The sequence below is a fragment of the Nannochloropsis gaditana genome, assembly GCF_000240725.1.
Source record: "Nannochloropsis gaditana CCMP526 unplaced genomic scaffold scaffold010, whole genome shotgun sequence".
Lineage (NCBI taxonomy): Eukaryota > Eustigmatophyceae > Eustigmatales > Monodopsidaceae > Microchloropsis > Microchloropsis gaditana.
The window spans coordinates 1-26317 of record NW_005803943.1 but is presented as its reverse complement, the minus strand read 5'-3'; the positions used below and the strand labels follow the sequence as shown (position 1 = coordinate 26317).

General features: G+C 54.5%; 3 protein-coding genes across 3 annotated transcripts; 2 read left to right on the top strand and 1 right to left on the bottom strand.

The window, feature by feature from the left end:
- Positions 1-21223: 21223 nt before the first annotated feature.
- On the top strand, positions 21224-21850 carry NGA_2028810 (chaperone protein; the record flags this gene model as incomplete). The annotated part of the gene is made up of 1 exon (XM_005856287.1): positions 21224-21850. A coding segment is annotated over one exon (627 nt), but the record flags the coding sequence as incomplete, so codon positions are not given.
- Positions 21851-21866: 16 nt separating this feature from the next.
- On the top strand, positions 21867-22485 carry NGA_2044510 (heat shock protein 40 like protein domain containing protein; the record flags this gene model as incomplete). The annotated part of the gene is made up of 1 exon (XM_005856291.1): positions 21867-22485. A coding segment is annotated over one exon (619 nt), but the record flags the coding sequence as incomplete, so codon positions are not given.
- A 1344-nt stretch (positions 22486-23829) lies between these two features.
- Positions 23830-24259, bottom strand: NGA_2042910 (elongator complex protein 4; the record flags this gene model as incomplete). The annotated part of the gene is made up of 1 exon (XM_005856290.1): positions 23830-24259. A coding segment is annotated over one exon (430 nt), but the record flags the coding sequence as incomplete, so codon positions are not given.
- Positions 24260-26317: the final 2058 nt, after the last annotated feature.

Below are 26317 nucleotides of genomic sequence, written 5' to 3'. Positions count from 1 at the left end.
TGGGAGTTTGAGCGATGGAGAGGATGGAGAGTACACAGAGGTTGTGGAGGATTTGGAGACCGGAGGATCGGTACGGCTTGATCTCAGGACGGACCAGGAGCCTCGCCGCTTGTGTGTGAGTATGGGCACGGTCAGCCACTACAAGGACAGGCAAGCTCGGGGGTTTGCCGTCATGGACCGTGTGCTGGGGGACGGCGTGTGTGGTGCCCCTTTGTTGGATTTGCGGCAAGAGGGTCGATGTGTGGGGCTTGTGGAAGGCATAGTGCCCCCTTTGGAGGACGGGGCGGAGGCCACGCAGACAGGGTCGGGCCTGGCGGGGCGGGAGGTAGAGCTTCGAAAGGCAATTGCTGGGAATGCCGGTTTTATTTATGGTCAGCAATTGATTGACTTGCTGGAAAAAGTCAGTGACAATAAATAAGTAAAATCAGAAATAAAGCAGAATGCTCCTAAGGGTTCTCATCTAATCGTTCTTCCCAGCCTTGACGATGAAGGGCCGCAGCCGAGCCATGGTGATGGGCACAGCCTCCTCGGTACGGATGGTTCGGCTCCCCTGGTCGGGACACGTGTTCAGCCATACGTCGAAGAGTGTGTGCGTCTCGCTCGCGGACAGACCAAGCTCCGCCGTCCCCTCCACACAGGCCTCCAGGCCCGCCACCCCTCCGAACACCACCAGAAGGTGCTTGAAGGCGGGCAATACAAAGTCTGCGTCCTCAATGCTTTGATGGCCTCGTTCCGATGTGCCCACAGTCACATCGTAGCCTCCCTTGAAAGGGCTCTGCGCGAAGACCTCGGTCAGATTCTTGGCTAAGCGGGTGGTGTAGCCCCAGTAGAGCCCCGCGGTCTCACGAGGAGCTGCGGGAGAAACCGCAACACCGGACAATTCATGAGGACGCTGTTGATGCTTCTGTCCCGAGCCGCCGACAGGGTCGGAGGAGGTTAGCTTTACAGTTACGCGGACTCCCGGCTTGAGGCGGCGGTCTAAGTGCACATAGTTGCGTAATCCCACGTTGACCAGAGACCCTCCAGCGCTGTTCGCGGGGGTATCAACCGTTACACCTTCACGATACACGAGGTTCTCGTGGGCCCGCGGGTGGTGAGGGGCATCTAGAGGGCTCAGAATGCCTGCAAAACGAAGGTCCGAGTGATGTGGGAAGATGGCCTTGCGAAGATACTGAGGAGTTTCGATGTACTGTAAAAGGCGCCCAAAGAACAAGTTGGGATCCCCCCAATTATAGGAGGGACTCGCTCCTGAGCTGTCCCCAAACACCACAATCTCATCTACTTGAAAAATTGCGGCCGCTCGGGCGATCTCCCCTACTAAATACGTCCGCAATTCCGGTGATTGCGCATTGAGTACTATCGAGCCCGCCACTGCTATTGAAACAGTATAATGACGGGGAGTAAGGGATACATGTTGCTGTGGTGCCACATCCTCAACGGCCGCGGCAAGATTCGTAGCGGGATGTTTGCGCTTCCTGATGTTCGTCACTTTTTTGTGCTGCCCTTTCCTCCCATCCTGCGTAGTGAAATTTTTCCCTCCTCTTGTTATCTGCATGATACCCCCGCTCTTTTATCACTTGATTGATTTATAATTGACTTGGGGTGGTCGTGGTCTGTATGTGCGAACTTCACGAACTGAACTATTTTGGGGGCTCCTCCTAATGCTAGCTGCCGGCGGCTCGACCAAGGAGTGAATGGATACTGGGCAGGGCTGCTCTCTGCAGGGTAACATTTTTCAAGATATAAGAAGTAGGGGAAAAGGCGATTAACAATCTTGACCCTCATACCGCACATGTTGATAGAAACAGGCGGCTGCATACTTGCCGTAGTTAACTCGCTGCCCGCGACCGCCCGGCATCGCTTCGGCAGCTTTCGCCGCCCAGGCGCGTACGTGCGTTTACCACCCAGATTGAACTGCAGGCAATGCTCGCCTCTGGAAACAGGATGGAATGATCTTCGTAAGAAAGCAGGAGGTATAGTAAGAAGAGCAATTAGGAGTAACAAAAATGGCTTCAGCCCCTTATTTCTTTTTGCAACGTTGCTAAACCCTGATACACATGCCAAGACGCACATTCCAATTCGTCGTGACTTAAATAAACGATGGGGAGAAACACCTTTCATAGAAATGTGTAAATTTTCGGACATCTTTTCTTGGCTTTAAATGGCTTGTCGTTCATCACAAGGCCTCATACTGCTTTTCTGCTGCTTCGATTTACCCACAGCACTTGATACGGCTTTTTCCTGCAACTCTTGCCTCGTTAAGGGCCGATCTTCTGCATCATCCTCTTCAAATGATGGATGATTTATGCTTTTGATAGTCTTACTCACAGTATAACCTCTGAATTTGGTGGCTTGGGCATGCGGCTGCGTCGCAGCCTCCTCGTCACGCTCTATTTCCGATAGGGAGGGAGGCTGGACGGTAATGCGAAATGGTGTTGATGATGAGTGAGCGGCTTCATTTAATGAGCTAGTAGCATCTCTGCTCTGTCTCGCACGATAGAGTTGAAGGATTTCGATGGTACGCTGTTCGATGAAGCCCAAATATTGCATCATATTTGACTCTGTTACGCCCTGGTTTCCCAGAATCTCCTCCATGGGGGTTGTAGTCGCACAACCTAACCGTGAAAAGATTGAGTGTATGCTCGTTTTTAGCTGATTAATGGCTTTGGTGGCGGCAATGTACTTGAGCTCGTACTCATCCGCTTTCGCTTTGATTTGCTGCTGGCGTTCTTCACCCGCCCGGGCCAAGCGTTTCTGCCTGGAGTCAGCGTTGCTACCCTGGTCTTTATTTTTCTCTATTTCATTTTTATTCTCTCCAATGAAGGATTCCAGTTCATCGATTTCCGTGTTTAGGTCATTGACATAGTTGAACAGCGAAAAATTCTTCTCTTCAGCTTCAAGAAATTTCGTGACCATCTCTTCAATATCAGCGAGTCCCGTTGCTTCTTGTACTTGGGCGAAAACCTCTTCATATAGTCGTATTTTCTCGGGTGTGAGGGACAGTAAAGGAGCCGTCGTTGCACCGGATGATGATAGTGGGACTGCGGATGCAGTGGCGCTGCTTGACTTCTCATTGAGAGCGTTCCTATCGGGACTGACGACTTCACCAGGAATGCCACTCTCATCCCCTTTTGATTGCTTGTTCACATCCATTGGTGAATTACCAGAGGAGTTATCTCTTGGCTTACTTGTCACCAGGCCAGTTCTTCCTGCTGGGCTCTTGGAGCGATGCGACTGCTCCGAGAGACGTTGGCTCCGTCGCTCGGCTTCCATCGTTTTCTGTATGGAATCCCTAGCCTGCCGATCCTCTTCAATCAAACGGCCCAACTCTGCCCACTCTCTTTGAAATTCGGCCTTTTCTTTTTCAGCCTGCTGCTTAAGATTATTAATTTCGCTCTTTGCCTTATCCCTCGCGACGCAGACCCGTTTTGCGTCCTCTATAACTTGCGCCATCTCTTTCTTCTTTTCGTGAAGGCATCGTTCTAGTCGCTTGTAAACATTGTCGTAGACAACTCGATCCATACGTAGGCGGTCGATTCGTTCTCTAAGCCTCTTATTCTGTTAATGTGTCATTGATAAGTCAACACGCAAGCGTGCGCATGCACATGTGTGTACATGAGAGATACAGAAGGAATGAGGATAGTTGTACACCTCTTCATTTTGGAGAAGGCGTCACAGTATGCTCTGCACTTCGTCCGAATGTTGTTTCCTGTGCAATTCTACAGGTCGTTGCCCTGGTCATCTCCAGATTTTCGCGCATTTAAAATTGCACATTAAGAACATTTAAGGTTGCACTTTTTATACACTCACCTCTCCTAGAGCCTGATTAAATTTCACCAACGTTTTATCTAGTCGATTTTCGAGGAGTTGAGTTTGCTTTGCTAGTATTGCGTCATTTTCTTTTGACGCATTTACACCTCCCATCTTCTGTTTTTGCTCGAGGACTTTCATTTGTGCAGTATTTACTTGCTCTTCTAGCTCTGCCACCTTGCGCTATGGTGCAAATATAAAGCTAGCGAGTGAGTTTCTGATTAGATATTGTGATGGTTTTATTGCGCTTCGTACCCTTTCCACCTGAATACGCCTGAAGTACATTGCTGCCTGATCTTGAAGGCGCGCCACCTCTTTTGACACACCCGTCTTCACATTGATCTTGGCCTCACGAGCCCCTTGAATTGCATCAAGGCGGATCAATGCATTTGCATGATTGATGGCATCCAGGTCCTGACGCTTTAAATAAGAAATTGAGAAACGCGTGTCGAATTGAAAGAACGAAATAATCGAATTACCTTCACCACCACACCCTACCTCTTTTTGGACTCGTTTCAGCGGCGTATTTTCTCTTATCGATTGTTTTCCGCGTGTGGGTGTTATAGCTCTGGCTTTATTGTTCAATTTAGCCGAAAGGCTACTCCTTGAGGTCCCCGGTTTGTCTCGTGTGAGAGCACGCGGCGTTGCCGTCGAGGACATTCCTCTCAAGGTAACTTCTTACTTTCTTCTCTAGAAGGCACAATTGATGCCCGAGCACACTTTCTGTCTGAGTAGGGATAGATATTCAAGAAGAATTCCCTCTGAAAATTTGGGACAAATGCATTTCAATCACCAAAATTTTGAACGACTCTTTCCCGGTTTTTGGAATTATCCAGTCGAAGAAACGGAGATGCGTACGGGCGAGAAGTCGTTTAAAAACAACGGCCACTTCAACCTCCTACTTAACCGATAAAGTACAGCACGGGAATTGGATTTCAGCAGTAATCACGACAAAAACAGAGCAAAAGCAAATATATAAATATATATCAGTATTTTATAGGGTTCATTTTTGACTTCCAGTATCTGAATTATTGTCGTTCAACCGTTCACATTATCAGTCAGGAGACGCTGGGGAAGTCAATGAGTCACGACTTGAAAACTCAACTTGAGAAGAGTCTATCGTCCTACTTAAGGCAAGCTCGTAATCTCGCTCTTCCTCAAAACTCTTTAAGTACGAAAATCGACCGCTATCTGGGTCAACCGAATATTCCGCATGGCAATTTACCGCAGCAAATTGTACTCCTTGAAGCCTGCAGTCGCGAATAACCTTGAGAAGACGCACACGGTGCAGTCTGATGTGTACGCCTAGCTCCCGAAGGTCTTCTTCTGATAGCGTTTCATCCTTTAGGGTGAAAGAAATTTTGGCGCTTTTAAGACATAAAAGAATCATTGCATACGATGTGTTGTTTGACTTACCGCTAAAGTGACTCCATCTACACAGTTTTTATGGAAGGTACTGACGTACAAAGTCAAGTTGTTAGTTTCTAGCAGCTGGCCTACTTGGAAAATTGATAAAGACTGGAGAGGGACATACTGTGGGTGAAGTTTTATTGCTGTCGCCCACAGAGCGTCTTCAGGATCCACAAAACGGAAACGCGCCTGAGAATCCCCTGTCGAAACCCCCGGAAAATGGGGAAGACTTTTATCGCTCGGAGCTGCTTGATTTGCCACAAGTTCCGTTCCTGACTCCCTCGCGGCCAATTTTTCAGCTTTCACTTCAGCAGATAAGTCTTTTTTCGCGGAAGATCGTTGCAGGCGGTCGAGTTGAGCTTCAATTTCCTGCATATAAAGTTGTTCTTTGACGACGTCGCTTTCTACGATGCGTTGCCGCATTTGATATTGGAATCTTATACTCTCCAATAATTTGTGGGATGCAGAAGTAGCAGCCATGGATGTGCTAGCTTTGTACTTGTTCCTTCGTTCCAGAGCGTCAGGGCCGTATCGGCTGTCGCGACTGTGCATGTAAACATACATAAGATAGAAGCAGTAGATATTTCTTATAGTACCCTTTCAATTGTACACCAAATACCTTCGCAAGGTGGTAGTGGTTGTCGTGCTGGTGGTGGTTTGCTTTTTCATTGAAATCCTGCGGGACACACGCCTTTAGGCCTAAATGGACAAGAAACGTGGATAATAAGACGACATATAGCCATAAATTGCCTTTTTATGGTATAGGGCAGATACAAGAGATTAAATACCATGTTTTAGCGTGATCTACACCTGACATCGCTATAGATGTACCATGATTTTTTCTACAATTTTGAGCGATGGGCCGTCTAGCGTCGAAAAACCGTTACGAGGAAGGAGGAGAATGCGCTAGGCGCACTAAGCAATCATGGCATGCTCCCGTTCATTGTCGAATAAGGATGGCTTCCCGTGACATCAGCACGTTCATTACACTTTACATGTATCTTACACAGGAATACGAAAAAAAAACACGGCCTGTTTTGAACGGTATGCAACGACAAGGACATGCCGTCGTGCTGGTGCTTGGCGACGTAGGGCGGTCGCCGCGGATGCAGTACCATGCGCTGAGCCTAGCTAAGGAGAACCCCACCATTCAAGTTTCTCTGGTTGGCTATCGGGGTGAACAGTGTATCCCTGCTGTTAAAAACAACCCGCGCATCCAATTGTGTTACGTCGACCCTTTTGCGAGTGAGGCGCTCCGGTAAGTACCTTTGAAAGTTAGTTAACTTAGAACCTACTTGTTGATTCCTCGCAAGATTGAAAGGCATCATTTTTGGGCTTCTGCGTTGTTTGTATCTCATGAAAATTTTGAAACAGCAAAGCAAGCTTCCTAATCTTCGCGGCCGCCAAAGTTATCGCCTTGATTCTTCAGCTTATAAAGCTCCTTCTCTTCGAGCTGAAGACACCCCCAGCTTTAATCCTTGTACAAAACCCGCCCAGCATACCCACACTTTTTGTCGGCTGGCTGGTGGCCAGATTGCGCGGGTCGATGTTTGTGATTGATTGGCATAATTTCGGGTTCTCTATCCTCGCGCACGCTCCTGAACGCACAAGAAGACATCCTATGGTGCGGATTGCCAGATATTACGAGCACTTGTTTGGGCGAATGGCAGACAAGCATCTATGTGTGACCAACGGCATGCGGAAATGGCTAAACGATAATTTTGGCGTTCAAGCTCATGTACTGCACGACCGCCCACCATCATTTTTTGGTCCTACGTCCCTTGCTGGCCAGCATGAGCTTTTTATGAGAATACGGAGGCAATTACGAGATTGGAAGGTAGAGGAAAAATATACCGCAGCAACTGGCATTGTCGTGGGGGAAGGGGAGACTCTTTTCACGACTCTTATTGGGTCTGCACAAAAGTCCACGAGGGTTAACAATGCTGGCAGCAGGCTTAAGACAGACATAGTGCTGCGAGACATCAACCGGCCCGCTTTACTGGTGAGTTCCACCAGCTGGACGGAAGATGAGGATTTTAGAGTGCTCTTAGCGGCTTTGCGGGATTTGGACGCGAAATGGGCAGTGAACCCGTCCCCATCAACCGGGACAAGGGGGTCCAACGCCTCGAAACCTTTTGTTGTGGTGGTGGTGACAGGAAAAGGGCCGTTAAAGGCCCACTACGAGGCATTGATTCGTGCTCATCCACTTCAACGGGTTGCCATTTGCACAATGTGGCTAGAGGCAGAGGATTATCCCAAATTGATCGGATCGGCAGACTTGGGCGTGTCTCTGCATACCTCAACCTCTGGAGTCGACTTACCCATGAAAGTGCTTGATATGTTTGGCTGCCAGGTACCAGTGTGTGCGATGGGCTTTCCTTGTTTGTCTGAACTGGTGCGAGACAATGTAAACGGTTTTGTTTTCCAAACAGCCACGGAGCTGGCCGTGTGCTTGGATACCCTTTTGGGGCGCTTCCCGATGGACACATCTAAGCTGGATCAGTTGCGAGCCGGTGTGAAGGGCATGGAAAGATGGGAGGGGCATTGGCGGAGACATGCGGCATCATATCTGGCAATAAAGGAAGTGACCAAAAGCTGGTGTGTGTTTGGGGCTTGGTTCGGGCTGTTACTTGCATTTGTGTTTGCCGCCATTGTCGCGAGACCGAGGTAATCATTTACTGTGCGAAATTGAAGAACGAAAGGCAATTAAGAACCGAAAAATTGTAGCATTGAATAGCAAACACGACGATTCATGGCATGTTTGTGTGCGTAGTGAGCGTGTCTTGTGTATATGACCAGATGAATGCGGATATGGGCCATGCGCTGGGGGCGAAGAACATCGTTACGGGCTGTCTTGCGGGTCGCGCGGGCACGCCACCCCCGCTGAAGATACATTCCTAGTACCACGGACTGCACGTTTAGTTCCCAAGTTCCACCCTATTTCGTTGGGAAATATTCTAAAAGTACAACACGAGTGCCCATTTCTTACTTGGCGTACCCTGAACCCCATGAAGCAGGGTCGAGGCTTGCTAGCTACACTGTCAAGCTTTCTTCCGTCCGCCCCTCCATCATCGACCCCACCACCTCCTGCCCCGGTCTTCATCGTGGATCTTACGGCCTTGCCCCTTCATCCATCATAGGGAGGCCGTCTGATCTCTGGCGCATTCCACTCTTTTGCGTTGCTGCGACCGGGACCCTTTTTTTCTCATCTGGGGTGGTACGTGCAGAAACCAAGCAACGAGAAAAACGTGCCCCTCCATTTGGGTGCCCCTTTTCGTAGGTCAAACCGTCTTTGAAGTGTTCTCACGCGTATCTCTCTTTTCTCCTACAGACTTCTCTAGCTGCCACCCTTTGGCCCACGAGCAGCACAAGTTTTTCACCACTCTGCTTCCTCCGGAATAACCCTTGCTCAGCCCTCCCACCTATGAGCGGGACAGGTGAGGGCACCAGCGGAAGCCGTGCGCGTGTGTACGCGAACGTGAATGTGCAGCGACCTAGAGACTATTGGGACTATGAGGGTCTCACGGTGACATGGGGAGATCAAGAGGATTACGAGGTGGTGCGAAAGATCGGTCGCGGCAAATACAGCGAGGTCTTCGAGGGCGTGAATGCAGCGAATGGGACGCGATGTGTGGTGAAGATTCTTAAGCCCGTTAAGAAGAAAAAGATCAAGCGCGAGATTAAGATCTTACAGAATCTGTGCGGAGGTACCAACATCATCGAGCTGCTGGACGTGGTCCGGGACCCGCAATCCAAGACCCCCTCGCTCATTTTCGAATACATCCACAACACGGACTTCAAGGTCCTGTATCCTACCTTATCCGACATGGACATCCGCTACTACATGCTGGAGCTCCTCAAGGCATTGGAGTACTGCCACTCCAACGGCATCATGCATCGGGACGTGAAGCCCCACAACGTCATGATCAACCACGAGCGGCGCCAGCTCCGGCTCATTGACTGGGGCCTGGCCGAGTTCTACCATCCAGGTAGGGAATATAATGTGCGCGTAGCCTCGAGATATTTCAAAGGACCGGAGCTGCTGGTGGACTTCCAAGAGTACGACTACTCGTTGGACATGTGGAGTCTGGGTTGCATGCTCGCGGGCATGGTTTTCAGGAAAGAGCCCTTCTTCCACGGGCACAACAACTACGACCAGCTGGTGAAGATCGCCAAGGTGCTGGGCACGGACGATCTCTTCGCCTATTTGGAGAAGTACGACCTGGAGCTGGACCCCCAATTCGACGGCATTCTCGGCCGGCACTCGAAGAAGCCGTGGCAGAAGTTCGTCACCTCCGAGAATCGGGCCCTGGTCTCGGACGAGGCCATCGACTTCATCGGCCAACTTCTCCGCTACGACCATCAAGAGCGACTCACAGCGCAAGAAGCCATGGCGCACCCCTACTTTGCGCCCGTGCGGGCGAGTGCCGGGACGGGGGGCGCGGGGGGAGCGGCCGCCGCGACCACAAGCGAGGCGACCACCTCGAGCAACAAGAGCAGTGGGTCGTCGTCGGCAGCCTCTTCCTCAACTTGACGCTGACGAGAGCCTGCGCTAGCCTCAATGGCCTTAGAATGTTTGATGCAGAGAGGGCAGAGAGATGGGGAAAGACGCAGGAGAGAGGGAGGAAAAGGAGGAAGTGGGTGCAGGTCAGATCGGATGCCATGGAGGCCTCCTGTACCTCTTGTCTCATGCCAACTTGGTGCTTTCTGTCCTGACACGACAAGGTCCTCGTGCATTGGCAGGCGCAACAATCGTCATGGACGGGAATGTTTTTACAAACGTTCAAATTATTCATAACATGGAGAGCGATAGCAAATTTGTACGAAAGAAAAGACGAAGAGGCTGTGGTCAATTTCGTTCCAAATTGTATCAAATTTTGGCTGCATTCGGGATCTGATTTCATTTATAAACATGATCAACGCACACGTTGTGAATATTTTCGCCCACCTCCAAGTCTCCCTCTTTCTTGTCTGCATCTCGTCCTAAAACCTTTCTTCGTCTTTTTCGGGTCCACCATTCTTCTTGGCTCTGTACTGACTATGCGAAATACCTCACAGGCTCTCCGAGCGATTGCTTGAGTCCTCGCGCTTATTCCTTCGCGGATCCATTCTTCGTGGGGGTGTGCCAGGGCTTCTGCTTGTCTTGCTGGTGCTGGCCCTCGGGCATAATGCGCTTCGTAGCCATCTCGATCTTCTCGTACGGCGTTCGGTCCTCTGGCCTCTTCTCGAGCGGGTTCAAGGCCGACCGCTCTCCTGCTCCACCGCCCTCTCCCTGCTTATTCGCTTTGCCTCGGGTTGCCATGGTCGACGGGGAATGTCGTGTTGTACTACCTTTCCTGTGTCAAGTGCACGCAGATAATGTATGGCTGGATGGGATCGAAATGAAGTATAAACAACACGCCTCCCGAAGGAGGTATCCTTCTGCTTTGTCACGCTCACTCATGCACATCTCAGGCATGCGGGCGTCGGATCGCAAGGGGGTCGTAAGGCAAGGCGCGGTCCGCGGGTGGTCCGTGGCTCGGTTATCCTCTCTCCAGGTTCTCTTCTAATCGTTTTTTCTTTGAGGGCTCGCATGTACATGTGTTAATAGAGCCATGTCACGCATTGCGTATGCTTGTGCGCCATGGTACGGGAAGAGGGAAGGCTCCCATCCTGCGAACGCACTCCCTCTCAGCCACCCTGGTTCTCTGCCCCTACATAAAATTAAGGCTGACACATATATTCCCCCGCGTCCTGCTCAGCATCCATCCCACACAACGCACGCATGCCTCCGCCCTCGGAGCACCCCGACTGCCATCCATGGCATTTCCCCCCCGTCACTCTTGCGGTCGGCGTTGCAGGGTGCTACTATCTTTCCCCCATTTGCCCACGCCCCCACCATCCGCTCCATCTTCTACTTGGCCGCCGCCTTGAGCTCCTCGGTGTCGTCCACCTTCTTGTTCCCCAAGAAGGACAGGAAGATATTGTACCCGATCTGGATGGAGTTGATGTAGAGCTGCGGGGGGGGATATAGAATGTAAATAGTGAGACAAGGTCCTCACGCGGGTCATGCATCATTGAGGGTCGTATGCCACCTTTTCCCCAGCCTTTCAGAGATCATTCCCGGTCGGGCCGCCCGAACCACGTACCAGTCGCTGATTGGAAGGGACGAAGCGGAAGTTGATGAAGTGCGCGGGGATCCAGACCGTCCAAGAACCCACCACCGCAGTCGCAAGATCATTTTTGATCTTCGCCTGAATATCCGTGAAGGACTTGCCCTCGGCCAATCCCAGGTAGCTGAAGAACATGACCCCGAAGCAGGGGTTCCACAGGAGCTGATCAATAGCCACCTTGGTCGCCACAGTCTTCATGGCCGTGCCCGGAATTTGCTTGTCGAGCCATCCGTAGAAAAAGTGCCCAGTAGGGCCGTGGACGAGGAAGCCGAAGGAGCCCAAGCGCACGGTACGCATCAGGTCGTAGCCTTTCTCCTCGTCCGGCGTGACGAACTTCTGCGCCAGCACGTCCCCGATGGTAAAGCCGGTCAGGGAAGTCAGGGCCTTGATTAACAAGGGGTTCTTCTCAAGCGCGACATTGTATTGCGACCACAGGCGTCCAAACATGGTGTTAGGTAGAAAGGTGACCTGTATCAAGTACGGGAACAGGAGGAAACGTTAATTGACTCGCGTGTCGAAACCCGTGAGCCACTTGCAGCATGTCTCTCCACACCCGCCGGGACAACGACGCACTGCAGGACAGTGGAAAGGTTAACTAATTGTCCAATGTGATAGGGTTGTTCTTGAACAGGCACCGCATAGTAACGGGACAGAGAGAAGAGATCTATCTCATGAATGGCTACACATAGTCTCAGTAGGGCTGGACACAAATCTGACCTCGGCCATTAATGCCGCAAAAACTGCCTGAAATCAAATATCAGTCTTCAATCATACCTAATTTTCAAAGCATAGTGTAATTCTGGTTCGGATTATAGCCCAGTCGCGTCTGTCAGACAGGAAGGGTTCACACGGATGTTAATGCCCCACGGGCCACACAATAATATGTGATGCCAGATCTATTTGACTGAAGACAACGTGTCGGTCATCTTGCAAAACAGGCATCAGCACGCACGGAGATGTGTGTACCCTCGTCGAGGGGGCGAGGGGTTACTTTGAGATCAAATCTCTCAAAGGGCGGCAGGAAAGATCGTCGAGGATAGCGCGGACGTGTGCTGAGTCGCCCCGCGCCCTGGTCGGCGAGGGAGACAAGGCCTGAGAGATGCCTAGCCACCGTGCGGTATGTCAACCCCTGTCCGTGACACACCCATAGGAATGCGTCAGGAAGCACGGAACAGCGGTCTGCTGGGAATATCGACATGTGTGGTGTCGGGCTGTTCTTGCATAGGATCACAGCCGCGACAGCTGGACAGGAATCAACGGCGGCCGTGGCCTCTCTCGAGGAGGCCATAGCTCCTCGCGGCCCGGATCAGCAAGGGAACATGGTCTTAGCGCTGGGCAATGAGTGGTCGCTCGTTCTCCTGGCATCCGTGCTTCACATGCGCGGACCTTGTATCTGCTCGCAGCCCGCCCAGGACGCATCAGGGAACGTTTTGCTCTGGAATGGGGAGGTTTTTGCCGAGAGTCAAGGAAGGGAAGAAGATAAAGACAGATCAGGAATTGATGAAGACTTTGGGGGTGAATCAACACTACAATTAATGAATAACGACACCGAGAAGCTGCTGCAAGAGCTTGGAGGCCCTTGGGATGGGAGGGTCAGCGATTTGGATGAAGGCAGGTCCGACGCCCTCCTTCCGATTTCTCGGCATGTGCGGCGGACGTTGGCTAAAATCAAAGGCCCTTGGGCTATGATTTTCTATCATAGCGCATCTAACACCTTACACTTCGGCCGAGATCGGCTGGGAAGGCGCAGTTTGGTCATGAGCAAGGCCTGTGGCCGGGATGACGAAGAGATGGATTGGATGGCCGTTGCCTCCACCAGCACTCCCTTTTCCCGAATAAATAAGGGCGTAAGGGAAAGGGGGGCGAGGGAAGGCGAGCACAAGATATGGGAGGAAGTCCCTGTCGATGGATTACGGGTGTTGGACCTCTCTTTCGCGTCGAATGGTTCTTCTTTGCTGCGCCGCCCACATCTTGTGCCGTGGGGGCACCCAACCCCCCTCCTTTCGGGCCCTCGGCTCCTACCCATGACTCACTCGCAGGCCATTGACAGCCTATATCATCTTCTGGGCGAGGCAGTACGGCGGCGCGTGGTCTGTGTACAGTCCCCTCCTTGCGCACGGTGTCCCTCTCCTTGCACTGCGGCCTGGCCCGTCGCCGGCCTGACGGAGGAGCAGGAACAAGCCTCCGCGGGCCCTCCCGCACACGTGGGCGTACTCTACAGCGGCGGCGTGGACTGCCAAGTCCTGGCCGCTCTGACCCACCTCCAGCTCGGCTCCGAGCCCGAGGCGAGCAGCCCCGTCGACCTCCTGAACGTGTGCTTCGATAGCCCCGGGGGACACCGCTCCCCCGACCGCCTCGCTGCATTGGCAGGGTGGCTGGAGCTCCGCCGCACATTTCCGACGCGACGGTGGCGCCTGATTTTGGTGGACGTGGACGACTACGGGGAAGAGGTGGGGAGTGTGGAGGAGGAGTTGAGGAGGCTGATCCTCCCTTGCTTCACCCCTATGGACTTCAACATAGCCTGCGCCTTCTATCATGCCGCGCGAGGCGTGGGGAGGGTGGCATGTGTGGAGGAGGCGGCGCGGGTACTGAAAGAGGCGGCGGCGGCGGGCTTGGGGGGAAGTTGTTGCGCTACGGGAAGGCGACCCCCGAGGAGGGACCCCGGGAGGCGGGGGGGGGAGGGAGGGAGACAGGGCCCTCTACAGGGAAAGTGAAGGAGTTGCCGGGGCCCTGCACCGCGCCTGGCTGCCGGCGTGTGTTCAAACCCGGGTGCGTGGACCGGCTCTGCCACTATTGTTGTCGCAAGAGGCGGAGGGAGGCATTTGGGGCGGCCGAAGGAGCTGCAAAGTCTGAGGTCCTCCGGGGAGGGAAGGAGGCTGAAGGCAACCATCGATTGGGGAGAGGAAACAGAGCTCAGCGGCAGCCTTTAGAGCAGGGTCAACGGTGTCGTGTGCACGAGCCAGGCAAGCGCTCTCCGTTGCCGTCGGGCGAGACGCTGGGACGCGCCGCCTCTCCCTCGTATCTTCCGCAAGAGCCTCCTCTCGTCTCTCCTTCGCCGCTGAGTACACCGTTGTATCGCAGTCGAGCCCGCGCATTGCTGGTAGGTGTAGGAGCGGACGAGCAGCTGGCGGGGTACGGCAGACATCGTGCGACCTTTCAGAAAGGCGGAGAGGCCGCTTTGGCGGCGGAGCTCGCCATGGATCTTGGCCGGCTCTGGACCAGGTGGGTATCAAAATATATCCATGTATGTTAAAGTATTTATAAACGATCGTCCGTTGTATGATGACTGACAGCACGCGTGTACTGTTCGGGTGAGGCTCTTTGCGGGGCCTCTCCGTGCGCCACGTCGGGTCCCAGGCGTTGCCGATCCCCTAGCGCCCTTCTCAAAACGAGTCGAGGCCACTTTTCGAAGAAAGGTGTGGTGCGGATAGGGAAAAGGTGTCAAGGGACCCGTACAGCGATCATATCTATGGGGCCCGTTTTTTAAACCACCTCTTCTGACCTGCGTGCTCTTGGGCGGCGGGATCGTCGTAGAGGAGGTGACCTGTCGACCGGCACATTCCCCGTCTTCTTGTTTTTCCACCGCATGATCTCTGACTGCCGGGCCAATTTGAGGCATGATACTGCACTGCGCTATCTCCCACTCGACATTTTGTAGAAGTCGGCACTTCGCCAACGGGATGAGGGTCTGTGATGGAGACTAATTTACAAGGTGCTTTTTGTCCTGCCTTGCATATCAAACAGAAACCTGGGCCGCGACGACCGGGTGATTGCTTCGCATGGGCGCGAGGCGCGATTTCCGTACCTGGACGAGGACGTGATGGCTTTCCTGTCTTCCCTCCCACCCACCCTGAAGTACACCCTGACCGCATCCATGGGCGTGGGAGATAAAATGATCCTCCGGGAGCTGGCACGTCAACGACTTGGTCTTGGGGGGGCGGCGGCCCTCGTAAAGCGGGCAATCCAATTCGGCTCTCGCATTTCTCGAGAGGCAAGTATGCACAATTTCGGCTCGCACCGAGCCGGGAGGCAGAAGCACAGGGAGGAGAGAGCGGGCGGCAAGGGGGGCGAGGGTCGGACTCCGGAGCCGGCCTGTGGAATGGTAGATGCGGGCAGGCACGAGGCCAACAAGTTACAGTAGGGTTTTATTAAGGCGTGGAGTTGGATTTAAAGGGGAATGTAGATGTCTGGTTCGAAGTCTGTACAGGGGGCGATATGGAGTGAGCAGATGTGTCCGAAAGGAATGTTACGCCTGCAAGGATTTGTAAAGTAACGTTCATAATTTCAGAGCCGTGCACCATCGATTTGAAAGGTTGTGTTACCAATAAGATACTCTGTACACTGCGATTACTCTCAATTTTCTACCCTACGCGGCAACGACCTGACACGACTGGCTTCCCTTCGGACCTCGCTTCCCCTTCTCGTCCCGAGCCAGCCAGCCACTTGCAAGGCACCGAAACCAATAGGCGTCACGCGCCGTCAGAATCGAGGGTACTCCACCCCCTGCCGCTCCTGTACACGCAACATCAGCAGCCTTTAGCACGCGTCGTCGTTTTCTCCCTCCACACTTCTCTCTCTGCCCTTCATGCTCCTATTTTCCCCTCCCGTCGACCAAGGGGAGCATGGCCGAACAGCCCCCCCCTTCAGGTACCTGCTGTGGTGGAATGGCCTCATGATTCGCAACGTCGCATTCCGCCGACGTTCCACTTGGAACCAGTGCGCCCGGGCTTGCACTGATGGCAGTGGTAGGTTCGGGAGCAGAGGAAGGGGGGAGGGCAGTGGGAGGCTCGAGAGGTCTCCGACTAATAGTGTCCAAGACCGACCTCCAGTCATCCTCCTCGCTCTCGTTCCACACACCCCCACCGTCATCGTCGCTACTCAAGGTTAGGTCGATTGCAACAGGATCTCTGAGGGCCGCCCCACGCTGCTGTGCTTGCTTTTGCTGCTGCAAAACTTCTTGCTGTGTGTGATGCCCTTGCGGCACGTGCTGCTGCTCTTGACGCGGGAGCTGCCCGTTCTCTTTCCGAGCCACCTGCTTGCAAAGATCCGAGAGCGCCACATCGTCGTCATCAGCGACCTCAGGATCAACGACTTTCCCGTCACTTACTGCTTTTCCTTCTTCCTCCCCTGCGACATTGCCTTCCGCTTTCCTCTTCCGGCTGCTAGCTGCAGAGGAATTGAAGAGCTCCCACTCTCCCTGATGGTTGATCTCGATCGAGTCCAGATCCTCGTTCATCTCCTTCCGTGCTTCAATCTGAGCAAGGATATTCCGCATGAAGGCATCCACCCGCAAACCCTCCAAGGTAAGGACCATATTACATACCCCACAACGCCACCCAGCCGCTGCCCCCCGTTCGTTGTACCTAAGAAAGGTATCCAAGTCAAAGCACTGCAGATGGTGGCAGTCTGTCCCGCGGGCGGGAATTCTGATGGGAGTCATGCCCAATGGACAACGGAGAGAGAGGCGGGTGACCGTTGCCATGAGCTCCCCGTCCTCTGTGTCCGAGTCAACAGAGCATCCGCGGAAGGACTGACGGATGCGCTCCAAGCTTTCCTCCGCCGTCGGGGTATCCGGGGACTCCACCACCTTGCGGAGCAGACGCTGGACGCCCACCACCTTCACGATCTGCACCATTATCACAAAGCCCTTCCCCTCGTCGTTGTGCATGAGGCCGACGCGGTTTATACCCGTGCGTGCGAGCAAGAAGACGTCGACGGGCTCTGAGTGACCTTTCGACTTGCGTTGGGAACCGTAGAAGTAGGTCTGTCGCTGCTTGATCGGCACACACTCCGTGTTCACGCGTAACTGCGATTCCAGGGGCCAGCAGTGCGTGGGATAGAAGGGGAGCTTGCCCTCGTCGTGTGCCGGAGAGGGCCTGGCCGTCTCCAGGAGATTTAGAGGGAAACAGCGCACGAGCAGCTGCAGAGACCCTTCATTTCGAGAACCGCCCTGCCGGGAGGCCAGCATGTCTCGCTGCTGCTGGTGGCTCAATTTGAATTGAAAATTTGTCTCCATCCTTGCCCGACTCGTCACGCGTGATGGCGGCACCAAGGTCTCCACCACCTCCAGAAATGGGTTTTGCCTGCGGGACAGGCAGAGAAAGCAGGCGGCTGAGAACGTCTTGTTGCGCGCGCGCATGGAGGTACCGTAGCACTGGTCGTGGAAGGCGATGTGGCACTCTGCGCACTTCACTTCATCCCAGGGGGTCACGGCCTGCCCGCACACGCATTGCACAAACGTTCCAGCAAGCTTCCCAGCCGGCGCCGAGTGAGGCCCGCCAGGCCCCCCTTGCTGTCGCCCTAGCGCGGCCAAGGAGCCCGAAGCGGAGGCAGGAGCGCTCCCCGGCCATCCACTTGGATTTCCTCCATTGCCTGCTCCGACGTTCAGGCGAAACGTGAACGGGACCGGCGCCCTTTCCCCCAAATTTCCCTCCCCGCCCACAGGGGCGAACGGGGGCACGGCACCGGAAACCCCATTGCTACCGGCGGCTGCCGCGTCCTCCCCACCCGTGCTACTGAAGAGCTCCGGTAGACGAGAAAAACCCTGGTATGCTATCAGCTGCTGGCGTATCAGCTCAATGAGCTGATCCCTCTGAAATAGAGTTTTTGGATGGTTGAAGGCCTCAAACTGAGCTACGAGGCGTGAAACCAACTCAGACTTATTGCCCGACCGAGGTAAGTGCAAGCGCATCACCATGTGCTTGATTTCGGGAATCCGTAATCGACTTAACTCCGCAGAAAGGAAAAGTTTGAAGTTTTCCAGGTCCTCCGGGCTGCATAATTTGTTACTCTCCATGGTGTGTGAAGGCTTCGTTGTAGAGCGCCTTGGCCAAGCGCTGCTTTTTACGACGGAACCTGCGGCCTCTCCGTCCCGAGTTCAATATAAATGTACAACTGCCCAGATGATAATTTCAATATTGGGAGAGGCTGAGAAAATTGTGGCTTGTGCGCTCCCCTCTCGAGAGGCGGCACCAAGGGCCTATGACCTCCGTGGCGACGCCCGCGCCGATTCGTCCATGGACCGCCGGTTTAATGAAGCCGTGCAAAATGCTGTGAACACAAAAAAATGATGCTACAGTGAGTGCTTTCACTTTCAGGAATCGCATCATATTCAGAAATGTGATAAGGCGGTGGGTGGCCAGCGAGCGTGAAAGAGGGCCTGGAGCGTGTTCGCTCCAGACACCCGGAGAGGGTGGGGAGGTTTTTTGAGTGATGTAGATTGCGTTTAATACTTCGAGAAATACAACAAAAAGAGATGAGGGAAACGTGATGTTCAGTCTATTGGTTCTTTTTCCCTAAAATTACGTCCCACGACGTAATCCATCGCGTCCTATCCCTCCGCCGGCGCGCCCCTCTCCTCGAGATGTTCGCCCTCTGCACGTGTTTCATCGCGTGAACTGTCGCGAGTCCCCCGCTTCGCGCCTTCCGTAAGGATTGTTGGCGGAAAACTTGTGCCCGGTACTCCCAAATCGCTTGTCCTTATGTGTGTTTTTCAATCGGCCTTTTGGACCTTTGCTGCTTAGATTTATGTCGACGCGGGGGGGCACCGAGAACCCGAAAGCGCGGGCCACAGCTTGCAAATCGAGCTCGTGTACGTTAAATATATCCTTGTGCGAATGCGACGCGTAGGCTAGGAGGTATGATCGATAGGCATCCCGGGCCGACTTGTTCAGGTAATAGTTCTTCTCGACCAGCTTGGTCAACTGGGCTTGGACGTTCGCCACCTTCTTTTCCGGAAACTCGTACTCGTTCAGGGCAACCTTGGCCGCGCGCAAGTACTTCAGAAAGCCCACTTCCTCTGCTGTCAAGAACAGCAAAGCACGGCCTTTCCCCGCGGCCCCGCGCGCCGTCCTGCCCACACGGTGGATGTACTCACGCGGGTCGTCTGGAGGGTCATACTGGATGATCCAGTCCACGGCCGGTATGTCCAAGCCTCGGGCCGCAACGTCCGTACAGAGCAAGATACCTTTGTCCTGTCGGCAGAACTGGAAAAACGTGGTTGTTCGACGCTGTTGTTTCTGCCGGCCGTGGATGTCCATGACGGGGAGGTCGATGTAGTTGAGCAGCTCCGCATGGAACTTGACCGAGTTGCAGGATGAGAAGAAGACCATGATCTTCCTCTGCTTGTTCCGCTTCAAAAAGGTGAAGAGAAGGAGGAAGCGCTTGTCGGATGGACAAACCACGTAGCCCTGCTCCAGGCCCCCCACGGTGGCGACGGCTGCCTCCTCGTGCGCGCCCACAAAGACGGGCCGACCTTGCATGGAGAGCCGCGTCAAGTCCTCTACTTTCTTGGTCTGCGTGGCGCTAAAAAGCATCGTCTGCCTGTGCTTGGGCAGGCTCTTGATGATTTGGTGCATGTCCTCCTCGAAGCCCTGCTCGAGGATGCGGTCCGCTTCGTCGATGACCAAGAGCTGCAGGTTCCGGGTCAAGAACCCCTTCGTGTTCTGCAGGTGGTCCAGGAGCCGGCCCGGCGTTGCCACCAGGATACTCACTCCCTTCACCAGCCGCTCCGCCTCGGCGCGTCGGTTGGCGCCGCCCATGATGAGGCCGTGGGTGAGGGGATGCCGGCCCTCATCGCACAGGTCGCGGAGCACGCCGTAGATCTGCATGGAGAGCTCCCGCGTCGGGGAGATGATTATCGCACCCGTCCCGTTCCGAGCCGCCCATTTCATCTTGGAAAGGAGCTCGACGACCGGGACGAGGAAGGCGAGCGTCTTACCCGACCCGGTCTTCGCCGCGGCCACCACATCCTTGCCAGCCAAGAGGGGGGGGATCGCCAGGGACTGGATGTGCGTCATCTTCACGAACCGGAGCCTCTTGAGGGCGCATTTGGTCGCGTCCGATATTGGCAGGTCCTCAAAGGGCTGGTTGGCAAAGAACACGGCCCCGCTTTTTCCCGCCCCGCCCCCACTGCCCTTCCCTTCCCCAGAGCCCGCTTCCGGACGCGGCGTTTCGGGCAATGCCGTTCCACTTTTTTCGTCCACGCCCTTCCTCACCTTCTTGGCCTCGGAGGATGAGGGTAGATGCTTGCGTTTGGTATTTACACGGGAGCGCTGCTCATCATAACCATTATCTTCAGCCTCCCCTGCCTCTCTTCCTTCTTGATCGACTTCGACTTCCTCCTCCTCCTCCTCCTCCTCCTCCTCCCCCTCCCTCCTCCGCCCCTTCCCTCCTCCTCCTCCTCCTCCTCCTCCTCCTCCTCCTCCTCACTCTCTTTCTCACCGTCCACTTCCCCCTCTGCTTCCTCCTCCTCCTCCTCACTGGCGGACGGATTTCTTTCTATTACACCATTTTCTTGCATCTCCTCCCCGTCAGACTCCTCTTCATTCAACTCTTCCTCAGTCCGTCTGTTTGCGGCCTCTTCTTTCTGGTCTTTTGTCCATCGGGCCATCCGGGCCTCAAGCTCCTTGCGCTGCGCTTTGTTTGAGGCCTTGACCTTGGGTTGCGTCAGCGTTTTGGTTACTTTGGCTACTTTTTTCTGGTGCTGTCGCTGCTGCTGCTGCAGCTTTTTATGTTTACCCATGACGTGCAGCCCTGTGAATGCGCAAGTCACGGGCATGAGAAGACGTGAGGGGTCGCTTGAGTGGCCATGGGCAGTGACTCGGAGGGGAGAGGTCGATCCAGTGAAAGGTTGCCCACAACTTTTTGATGGACAGGCCAGACACAGAAAATTTACCATAGAGAGTACCACATATACCATCGTAACGTGCTTTGTCTTCACAAAGTACGCTGACATTGCCAGGACAAAGGGTCTGAGCGCAGGATGTATCTTTGGCCGCCCTCGCCGACCTCCCCCCTCAGGCCCCCGCTCCTTGCACTGACGCGCCTGCCGTACTCACACGACAACCGGTCGATAGGTTTTCCGCCGTAGTGTACATGCCGTCTGTGAAGACAGGAGGAGATCACGAGCTTTCACGGCGGAAGCGTAAAAGTACCCTTTTGACCTCGCTTCATGCTGCAAACCTTTGCTGCTTCGGTTCTGCCTTCTTCCTCGTTGTCATCAGTCCAACATGGTGCCATCTCAATTATTTGGCCAACGCTTTCGTGCCATTGGTGTACAGCGGGAAATGTCAGCTCCACAACTTCAGAGCCGCTTCGTCGGCAGGCACTATGGGGCCCCAGCTTTGTGCACGACCCCGTCGTGCAGCACAGCGTGTGGGGGCGATAGCGATGCGCGTGAAATTCGACGTAAAAAAGGATTACTATGCCCGCCTTGACATCGACAAATCGGCCTCACTCAACGATATTAAGCGTGCATACCGACGGCTGGCCCTGCAGACACACCCCGACGTGAACAAGGCCCCCGACGCCGCCGAGACCTTCAAGCAGGTTTGTGAGGCCTACAAGGTGCTCTCGGACGCCGAGGCCCGCAAGGGATACGACCTGGCCAGGGGTATGCAAGGGTCAGGGTTTGGCAGTGGGGGCAGGCGGTGGACTAACGTGGGTGGGCGGGGCACGGCCTCCTCCTCTTCCTCCTCCTCCTCGAGAGGGTGGTACGACCAATATGGTCCGTTCGGGGGGGGTGCGCCGGGCGCGAACGAGGAGACTGCGGAGAGCATAGACGACAGTTTCAGCAGCATATTCCGAGATTTCGTGGGTAACGTAGGGAGCAATGGAGGGCGGAGTTTCCTTGAGGACGTGGTTAGCTTCCTGGAGAGCAACGTGGACGGGTTCAGCGAGGAGAGCGACGCGGAGTTTGAAGAGATTTTGAAGGGCGAGGATCTGCAGCTGGTGCAGGACGAGATCGAGAACCTGAACTTTCTGATCCCCAAGCTCCGGGAGAAGCAGCAGCAGGCAAAGATCGACGTGATGGTCGCGCAAGGCAAGCTCAGGACCCTGCAAGCAGCCGCGGCCCGGGACCTCGAAGGTGTGGACCGGCAGCTGGAGGCGGTGGAGAAAGTGGCGGCCACGCAGGCGCGCGTGAAGGACTTAGAGGGGCACATGAAGCGGGCGGACAAGCGGCAGCGGCGGCTGATGCTGCGCGCAGAGGAGTTGAGGTGGGGGGCGGGGGGAAGGTCCGCTTACTCGAAATATGCGTCGCCGGGAACGAAAGGAAGCGCAAGTTCTCGGAGCAATACGGGGGAGAGAGGGGAGAGGGTGGGGGGGAGAGATGCGGGGCCATCCTCCTCCTCGTCGGCGTCGGGGGGCGGGCCCCGGGCACAGGGGAACGTGGAGGAGGAGCTCCAGAGGCTGAAGAGGGAAATGGGTCTGTGAGGTCGCCCTGGGTGGCGAGGAAAGGGGGGGAGGAGGACCAGGGGTTTGCGTGACAATGAGCAGCAGCCGGCAAATATTTTGGAATGTGGGAGTGCGGGGGGCTGGGAGAGGGAGTCGGTGTGACATAGAGGGGGGAACCTGAGCACACCGTGCGTGCCGCGCGGGGTTCGTGTAAATTATGCGATCATGGAAAAAGAAACCACCTGACATTCATACCCGCAAGTCACCTTCTGCCTTCTTTTCAAGCCCGCAGCGTAAGAGCCTCCCCCCCCTCTCCTCTGTGCCCATGCGTCGATCCTCTCTCTAGAAGTCGAGCGACGCGCCATGCCCGCCCCGCCCGCTCGTGGCACACATCATCCCCGGGACTAGACCGCCGGTTTTCCCCTCCTCCCCCCGGTCCCCCCCCCCCTCCTCCTCCTTCCTCCTCCTCCCCCGCTTCTGCATCTCCACGTCCTCCGTCAAGGTCCGCACTCCCTCGGGGGGGAGGTGGAGCGGCTCAATGTGCAGCTTTCGCCGGTCCCGCTTCACGCCGAGCTTGTTGGACGGCCCCCTGATAGGAGCCAACGCATTCAGATGCTGCAGTGCCTTGATATGGAGGAAGCCGGCGAAGGCCTCGAACTCGGGGGCCGTGCGATGCCGGTGCCCAGCGAAGGACTGTAGCTCTAGGACCGTGTCTGCCACGCGCGCGAGGAGTCGGCGCTGGCGCTGTGGGATATGGTGGGCGGAGAGGGTCACAAAAATGGCCACAGGGTGATGGCGGATGAGCCGGCGCAGGGAATGGAGGAGGAGGAGGGGCTCTCCCTCGTGGGCCGACGCCCAGGCGCCCGTCTTGGTCAAAAAGGACTTGATGACCACGCGAAGAACAGTGTTCTCTGGAAGGGACTTGATGGCACTAGCCACCGACTGATACACGCGAGAGCATGCGGAGGAGGGCTCTTGCTGCCCTTCTTCCTCTTCGCTCACATCCACCACCACCGGCGGCGCTGCCGCTGCCAGAACTTCCGGCTGAATGTCTCGGCTCAGGTCGTAGCTGTTGCAAAATGAGGAGGAAGCGGGTGCGGTAGGAGCCGATCCTCTTGGGGGCGGTGTCGGTGTGTTGATGTACTTCCGGTACTGCCACGCGATGCTCAGGGGGTCATGGCGCGGCCCCCCCACCGAGGGCAACGAGTCGCCCATTTCCCTGGAGAAGGTGGACAGGGGCCCCGTCGGTAGAGCGGACGATGGATCGCTTCCTCCTGTACATGGTCTGTCTTCTCGCTCTTGTTGCTCTTGCTGATTTTTTTTGTACGTTAGATCAAATGGAAGCTGGACAACGAAAGTCTTTTGAAGCGCCGCCTTACTGCCCTCAGCACCTATCACCAGGCATTGATGCATTCCACTTACGCCCTGAGCAAGAAAATATTTCGATAAAACCAAGGCATGGTCCGAAAAGCGATCCTCTTCAACAAGCGTCACTGTGCCCAGACATATTCCCCCCCCCAAGACGCTGTCCAGGTCCCTGTTCCCCGACGAAATTAGGGTGTTGCCATTTATCCAAGGCTTCGTGCCCGGTGCTCTAGGTGGAACTGTAGGAATTGATGAAGAGATATCATATTGTTTTGGTACTGATGTCGTTACTGGTCGATCTATCCTCCTAAAAGAGGACAAAGACGCCATCCTATATGGACCTGTGGAGGGTGAGGAGGTAGTGGTTGACGGAGGTGGGGAGGTTGAGAAGTCACTTCGATCAAATCAATCCCGCAATCAAACTCTTCCATGATAGAACCAAATGTTCATGAAACCTCCGGGCACAAACCTCTGGTGTTGAGAAGTCGTGCACGTGAGGTTTTGATCATCTCAGGGAAAAAGACATCAACCCCATGGCCGGCATCGCCAAAACAAGGAATGTGACCCTCTCACTGTTTCAGCCTGACCAAACTTCCGCTCGAAAACATAAAAAGTGGACTATTTAGCAACAGATTTTATAACACGATCAATTTTGGCTGGAAACGCGCAATATAGCCTGGATGAAATGGTTCAAGACGAAAGATGCGTAAAATTCATTCCAACCATATTCCTTACCTTTCTTTCCCATTTACTTCGCCATCAAGCATGCTTTTTTTAAAAATAAGAAGAAGGCGGCTGGAATTAAATTTGACCTCAAGTGTTGGGTTCATAATTCCAAGGGTCTATATTCGCGAGATACACGATGTTGCGGCTGCAGGCTTCCGAAAGCAGGCGGAGGGATACGAGAGGACCCGGCCATCTTATCCTGTAGCGGCCGTGAACTACGTAGCAAAACTTATCGGATTAAGCAAGAGAGATCTGGGGAAAAGTACAAATGTACTGGACTTAGCAGCGGGCGGTGGCAAGTTTACCTGTTTAATAAGCAAGCGCAGAGGATTTCACGTTGTCGCTGTGGAACCGGTGTTGGCGATGCGAGAGGTCTTTCAGCAAAAGCTTCCCGAGATCCCATGCCTGCCAGGTACGGCAGACAAGATCCCTTGCCGTAATCAGTCCTTCGACGCCGTGACAATCGCCCAAGCGTTCCATTGGATGAGCACATTAGACGCCCTTCGAGATATCCACCGCGTGCTTCGCCCTGGAGGCCTCTTGGCCTTGCTCTGGAACATGGAGAGCCGATCCGTCCCCTGGGTGGCGTCCTTGCGCGATATCTATGAGAAGTACGACACCAACATCCCCCAGTACCGTCATGGGGACTGGAAGGAGGTCTTTCTCCTTCCAGAGGCGCAGCGGCTTTTCCCAGGACCCCTGACAACTCGATTTTTCCAACAAGACATGCTCGTCACGAAGGAGAGGGCTTGGGAGCGGGTATTGAGCAAGAGTTACATCGCGTCGCTGACAGAAATGGAGCAAGCAGTCGTTCGCTCGCAGGTGGAAGGGATTTTGCATGAGCACCGATCGGCTTTTAGTATTCCAACGAGAAATCCGGTCACAAGTGAGAAGGAATTTGCCGCACACCAACTCATCGACACCGAGGTGACCTATATTCGTGCAGCCTAGCACGACTTAACCGCTGAGACACAGTCAGGATGTGACCTGGGAAGCAATGCTGCGGAGAGACGATGGGCCACCTTTAGCGTGAAGGGAAACCGCATCATTCACAAGCGTTACCCTGCGGTCACAGTTCCAGGAGCCCTCTAACTTCTGGGAGAGAGTAGTGCGTTTCTTGAACACGCAAAGGCAGAGAAGTGGATTCTCACGGCTCTACGCGGAGAGGGATCCGGCGCGCTGAAGTCGATATCTGACATCGCACCGCATTTGGCTTCGGCATTGCGCTCCCGACGAACTCGGGCGGAAGGAGAAGCAGCCCTCAACAGTCTGCGACGCTTGCCGGAGGAGGAACCGACGGAGCTAGGAGACCGATACAACTCGGCTTCAGCGGATGCCCGGCAAAGGCCGGAGGTCCAGCTACAGGATGAGAAGCTCTTTGTCAACCTCCATAGGCTGGTCAATGCGGTGGCTCCTCCTGTCAACGTCCTGATTGAGACGTTGAGCATGCAAGAAGGCCAAACCTCAACACAAAGTTTCTTCACGCGTTGATTAGAGCGGAAAAGAAAGACAGCAGCTTATACTCGACTGGGGCAAGGAAATCCGCAATCCATGCGATGGACGACCGAGTTGCAGCGGCCACTAACGCAAACGAAGAGGTGCGTCAGGCCAAATTCAGCTTAAAGAGCAGTGGAGATAAAGTACAAAAAAGATAAAACTATGCAGGGAATGTCGGACAA